The sequence below is a fragment of the Alligator sinensis genome, unplaced genomic scaffold (genome assembly GCF_000455745.1).
Source record: "Alligator sinensis unplaced genomic scaffold, ASM45574v1 scaffold1241_1, whole genome shotgun sequence".
Classification (NCBI taxonomy): domain Eukaryota; kingdom Metazoa; phylum Chordata; order Crocodylia; family Alligatoridae; genus Alligator; species Alligator sinensis.
Window position 1 is genome coordinate 1,643,746 of NW_005842202.1, and position 6,078 is coordinate 1,649,823.

A 6,078-nucleotide genomic window follows, 5' to 3' on the forward strand; every position below is an offset into this window, starting at 1 on the left:
CCCACTACAAATGCCCTTGTTGTCTCCCAGGGATGTGCCATCACTGCGTGCCGAGCGCCCTTTGCTGTCTCTTCCTCCTGCCGCACATCACCAGTGTGGGGAGCTCCGGTGAGCTCATCATCCCTCCACTCCCAGCTTCCCTGACACCGTGTGCTCGCGGGCCCCGCAGCACTGAGTGATGCCAAACAGCAGCAACTGGGGAGAGAAAGAAACACGGAAAGAGGCGGTTGAGAGAAGCCCAGAGGAGACTGCAAACTTCATGAAGACAAATCTAATGAGCTGGAAACTGGCAGGCGAGCAATGATTTGCCAAGCGACAATTAAAATCATTTAAGTGAAACGAGGGCTCTGTATATCAGGATGAACACCCCGTGCAGAGGGATGTCTGCGTTGCTTCCATGCAGAGCAGGGCCTGGAGAAGGATTTGGGTTTGTTTTGTTTCTTCCGCCCTGTTTAATTCTTTCCTGATATCTCAGTAGCTTGGGCCTGGACAAGGCAATAAGAGGGCTACAGAGGGCTCACAGCAAACCCCAAACCTCTTTCACTCGGGTGTGTGAATGCTTCCTTGCACGCTCCTGAACTCAACTGGCTACCGCCGAAGATCTGGTCAAGACAGGACATCCTACAACCGGATGAACTGGGGCTGGACCCGATGATCTTCCGAGGTCCCTTCCAGTCTATGAATAAAAAACCCAATTATTGCACGTTAGCGACCTCTCCAGGAAGACCCCACCTTTCCAGTGGTCAAGACAAAGCCACTGGCATCTGAAGGCAAATCCACCCATGTGCTTCCCTAGCAGTGGGTCCAAGCTCCTATTCTGCCCCGAGGTTTAGTCGGGAGAGCGTACCAGTGACACGGGCACGCGCGTCTCTGTGATGAATGATCAGTGACTCCCGTGACCAGCATTGCTGCTCCACGCGAACGGACGGATTGCATTAGCACAGAGGCAGCGAGCAGCACACGGTTAATAGCTCCTTTCTCTGCATGACATTGCTTTACACCGATAACACCTGAAGAGAGATTATAGTGTCTTTCAGACACTCATAAATCTCCCTCTGAAGCCGCGTAATCAGTTATTATTAGCTGCGGTTTCAGACTCTAATTATAAAGCTGGTAGTTTGGGGTGGCTTTTTATTTTTTTCTTCCCCTAATCCAAATCATATTAAATATTTATTTAATGTTTAATGGCCTGGTTGCCTTGCAATATTGTGCTGCTATTATTGCTTATTATTATTTGCTGTTTATAAAAGGCTCTAACCACAGCTACTGCTAAGGCATCTCTTCCTCTCCTTTACTTCCTTCCTTTCTTGCCATTCTTTGTTACCTATTTACCTAGCTAGCTGAAAAGCTATGGGCACTGTCTCCCTTCCACACCAGTCTGCAGCAGTGCATTTGGGGGTTGAGACTCTCAAACCAGTGTCACTCCGGAGCCCCGCTGCTGTGTGCAAGAGTACTAGGCACCTGTAGTGCACAGGAAAAGTCCATAGCCCACAAATCTGCCACCCCCCACCAAACTAGCTCACCCAGAAAAGCCCTGACACACCCCCCGACATGCCCCCAGCACACCCCTGACGCACCACCCCCACGTCCCTCCCAGAAACTAGCTCGCCCAGGAAAGCCCAAACATGCCACTGACACACACCCAGCACACCCCTGGCACGCCCCTGACATGCCCTGGCTGCACTGGGGGAGAACTGGGGGCATGTCAGGGCTTTTCTGGGTGAGCTAGTTTTTGGGGGGAGTGTGGCAGTGTGTCAGGGGTGTTCTGAGGGTGCGTCAGGGGCCTCTAGTTTCCGTGGGGGCGTGGCAGAGATGTGTCAGGGGTGTGCTGGGGGTGTGTCAGGGCTTCTGTGAACCCTTCGATTTTTTTGTGGGGGCGTGGCGGGGGTGTGCTGGGGTTGAGGCAGAGGTGTGCTGGGGATGTGGTGGAGGTGTGCTGGGGGCATGTCAGGGCATTTGTGAACCCTCCGATATTTTTGGGGGGCGTGGCAGGGGTGTGCTGCGGGAAAGTCAGGGGCGTGTCGGGGGCGTGTCAGGGCTTTTGGGAATCCTCCGATTTTCCTGGGGGGTGTGTCGGGGGTGTGTCTGGGGCAAGTCAGGGCTTGTGTGAATCCTCCTTTTTCCGCCACGGCATGTGCTTGCCCCGCTCGTGGAGATGCCCCTCGCTGCTTAGGCCCAGTTGTGTGTCTGGTGTTTGTATCCCCAGAGGAGACCTTCCTCCTCTCCCCTTCCCTTCCCTCCATTGCTGGGGTGATGCTGAGCCCCTTCAGCCAAGGACAGACTCCCCCACCCCGATGCACACTGGCACCTCGCACCCCAGGGGTGGCGATGAGCCAGGACAGCTCTTCCTCCCCAAGCCACACTCTCCGATTCAGCCGGGCTGTGACCCCATTGGGCCACCCGCTCACCCCTCAGTCCTACCCCCCGCGGCAGGGCCTGAGCCCGCCCTGACCCCCGCAGCCCTCCACCCAGACACAGGGTGCGGACTTTGGCCTGCGCCCCATCTGCTGCAGCTCAGCGACTCTGCAGGGAAGGGTAATCTGTGCCTCAGCCTCCCGCAAGTGCTTGGGAGAAGGGGTAGCTGCTGGAAGCAGACGTGGGCCGTGCGGCTGGGTTGCAAGTCTGCAAACCCCTTCCCGCAGTTGCATGCGAGGGCAGAGCTCCAGGCTCCAGCTGGTGCCAGAGGCTGAACACGGCCTACCTGCTCGGGGTCTCTTGGATCCTGCATTTTAAGAACAAAGCCACACACTTCCCAATCTTTATTCCCCACTTTGCATGTAACAACACACCCTGCCTTGCTCCTCTGCTGCCCTCAGCCCCAAGGGCACCTGCAGTCCATGGAGCAGGGCTGAGCGAGGGAGGCAGCAAGGCAAGGAGGAAACCAGGAGGCTGGGGGCTATGTGCAGGGCATGTCGTGGGTAGGTGTGACTCCAGCTCCCAGAGGCACCCCTGAGCTCTTCCACCCATTGCCTCGGCCCACGGGCTCTTCTGGGGATCTCCCCTGAGTGCAGCTCTGGAGTCGGGAGGCTTCGAGCAGAGGATTTCTCCGCAGGGGCGATGGCGTTTGCACTGTCCTCCAGCTGGAAAGGCAAGGCAGGAGCAGGCAGCACACCTACAAAGCCAACAGCTCGCACCCACCTTGCCATCCACCCTGCCTGCAAAGTCAGTCCCCAAAACGGGCATCCTCCCCTGAGGGACGTGTGGCCGGAGGGTCACCGGAGCAGTGGGGGTCACTTAGGCCCGGCCCCTTCTTCTGGCCCGTGTCTCCACAGCCAGGGTCGGCTTCTCCAGGTGGCCCTTTGCAGTGCTTCTAGGTCTGCTCAGAGGAATGAGAAAACAGCAGATTGAGTGCAGTGCTCTGGGCCGGGGGCCAGCGTGTCTCCCAAGGGCCAATGCTGCTGCTGGCACAGGGGTCAAAGCCCCATTGCATTGGGGTCCCTTTGGCAAGCACAGCGAGGAGGCTGGGTCCAGCTCCCCTAGGCCTCGGCTACCCGCACAGACACATCTTTTCCCACAATAAGCCATTCTTGTGGTAATGGGAAAGCCCTGCTCTCCCTGCATCCCTCCAGCTGCCCGGCCGTGACGCTGCCACCGGCATGAGGGTGACACTGATGCACGTGTCCTTCACGTGCTAAAACTGCAGCCCTGTGAGGAGTGACTTTGGGCAAGGTCTCAGTGTCTACGGCCCCAGGCTTGCAGGCACTAGGTTTTATCGGGAGCATGGTGGAAATCTGTTCTCCACCCCACTCTGCAGCCCTGCTGAGGTGCTGCTTTCACCTCTTCCCAGGGATGAAGGGGGAGCTTGTCTGTCTCTGCTGCACCTGGGGAGACCCCAGGACAGCTAGGGAGGCTGGGGTGTCTTCAAGCAGTGTGCAGGTCCCAGCTCTGCTTTGTTTCTGCAACCCCCCCAAGTATCTTGCCCCAATTTCCCACTGTTAGCAATGTACCTAAGGGAAGGGAGAGCCAGGGTGGATGTGCATGAGGCTGGGAAGTTAGGCCCCTTCTGTGAGCCAGCACAACTCACCTCAATGCTGTGATAAATCCAGTCCAGGAATTCAGCCACCTTGGTGTAGACGCCTGGGTGGTTGGGCTCTGCGCAGCCCGTGCCCCAGCTGACGATGCCCACGAGGCGCCAGACAAGGTCGTCCGGGCAGACCAGAGGTCCACCGCTGTCTCCCTGCAAACAGAGCGTGGGTCAGTGGGTCGCTTCAAATCTAGGAGTCGATGCAGCATTGAGCTCTCCACCTGTACGGGCAATTCCCCGCGCAGCAAAGGCAGCGTGTGCCCTCTCCAGGGACACGCATGCCATGCTGTGCTGTGCTCCTACTTGCTCCGAATCTCTCCTTGCTCTTACCTGGCAGGCATCCACCTTCCCATCCAAGTAGCCGGCGCACAGCATCCTGGGGCTGAGCTCACCCGAGTACATGCAGGACCCGTTGCATTTCTTGGCGCTGATCAGGGGGACGAGGGCTTCCTTCAGGGTCTCGGCAATGTGCGCTGGGGAGGGGGGGAACCAAGGCAGGGGCTGACCCCAGCTCTGCGCTGTGTGTGAGGCCTCCATGATACGGACAAGGGCACATGCGGCGCTCGCTGTCCGAGCTCGGAGCAGGTGGTGGGGGCAGGTGACTAGGCTGAAGCAGAGGATGGGGGCAGGCAATGCCAGGCTGGTGCAGGAAGGAGACATGGGGCTGGGAGATGGAAGAAGGGTCCTGAAGCCTGGCTGTGTGAAGAGGGGCAGAAGAGCTGGCCTGGGGGGCTGGGACAGGCCAAATCCTGCTCCTGCTCCCCCCACAGCTGCTCACCGTGCCCGGGCTGGGTGTATCCCCAGCCAGAGATCCAGCATGCAGTGCCTGCGAGGAGGTCCTGGTGGTACGGCGGGAGGCACACGGCGTGGACAGCATCTGAGGAGACAGCCCCGGAGGTTCCTGCAGTGCCAGCCTGGGCCGGGCCCTCCCAGGGGCAAGAGCCCCAGGGCTGGCGGGTCCAGTGGGGCCTGGCTGGTGCATGCACGATGTGTGCATTGTGTGGGACCCCCAATGGTAGGTCCTGCACAGACCCCAGCACCAGCGCCCTCCCGGGATGTCCCCCTGGTCCTCACCCGAGAAGCGCAAGGGGGTGCGGAGCTTGACCAGCGCGATGTCGTAGTCGTGGCTGCTGTCGTTGTAGTGGGGGTGGGAGAGGATGCTCCCCGGCATGGCCCCAATTGCCTGCCAACCCACGGCCTGCGTGACCAGCCCGGCGAAGACCTGCCACCGGGAGACCGGCAGGTGCCTGTAACTGAGCAGATACACTCCCGCCCGTCACCCCGATGCAGGCAGGAAGGGAGAGACGGGCGCATGGGGAGGCCGGGCTGGGCCGGGCTCACCTGTGCACACAGTGAGCGGCTGTGACGACCCACTCGGGTGCCACCAAGGAGCCCCCGCAGAGGTGCTGGGCGTCCAGGTGCAGGCTGACCTGCCAGGGCCAGCGGCCTGGTGCCGCATCGCTTCCGCCGATGACCCGTGCATCCCGGGCACGCGCCCCGCACTCTGCCAGCAGCCAGGAGACCGGTCAGCATGGGCGAGGGATGCCCTGGACCCCCAGGGGCAGAGGGAGCAGAAGGCTGAGATGCTCCAGCTCTGCACGTGGCTATGGCTCGGAGAAGGCACGCGGATGGTGGGCTCTGCCCACTGGGAAGCTGACTTTCCCCATGCCGTGCCAAGCTGCTCCCCAGGCCTGGGGCTGCCCCCCAGGGAGCCTGAGACCAGAGGGCAGGGAGATGGATCTGGGGCACTTACCAGAGCACTTCAAGGCCACGATGCGGCCGGACTCGCAGCCGTGCCTGCATGGGGGCAAATGCACCATCAGCAACCGCAGCGCTGCTGTAGCAGAAAGCCCCCTTTTCCTCTTGCCTGCATTTGCTCTCCCCTCTTTGGATATGTTTCTCTTTTTCTACCTTTTCTTCCTTCCTCTCTCTTTCACTTTAAGATAAGGAATTGTGTTTTAAAATGTGTATGTGTGCATTTTGTATCTCCCCTTGTAGTTTGGTATTTTTATCTATTTGTGTGCCATGGCATTTGTAGCTTATATTTTATACTC

The 6,078-nt window shown here is 59.2% G+C and overlaps 1 protein-coding gene across 1 annotated transcript; it reads right to left on the minus strand.

The window, feature by feature from the left end:
- Nucleotides 1-2,426: 2,426 nt before the first annotated feature.
- On the minus strand, nt 2,427-5,844 carry TMPRSS5 (transmembrane serine protease 5). The gene is made up of 7 exons (XM_025207666.1): nt 5,778-5,844; nt 5,366-5,528; nt 5,099-5,277; nt 4,803-4,901; nt 4,355-4,497; nt 4,025-4,177; nt 2,427-3,316 (listed from the first exon to the last, which is right to left on the minus strand). The coding sequence occupies exons 1-7, from the start codon at nt 5,842-5,844 to the stop codon at nt 3,311-3,313; spliced, it is 810 nt and encodes a 269-aa protein (XP_025063451.1). The 3' UTR covers nt 2,427-3,310.
- Nucleotides 5,845-6,078: the final 234 nt, after the last annotated feature.

Bases quoted from the DNA above. Each gene is read 5' to 3' on its own strand.
- TMPRSS5 (XM_025207666.1), bottom strand. From the start codon at position 5,844: ATGGTGCATTTGCCCCCATGCAGGCACGGCTGCGAGTCCGGCCGCATC. The intron at 5,529-5,777 runs GTAAGTGCCCCA...GGCTGCTGGCAG, and splicing joins CGTGGCCTTGAAGTGCTCTG to AGTGCGGGGCGCGTGCCCGG. The intron at 4,498-4,802 runs GTGAGCAGCTGT...CCCCCTCCCCAG, and splicing joins ATACACCCAGCCCGGGCACG to CGCACATTGCCGAGACCCTG.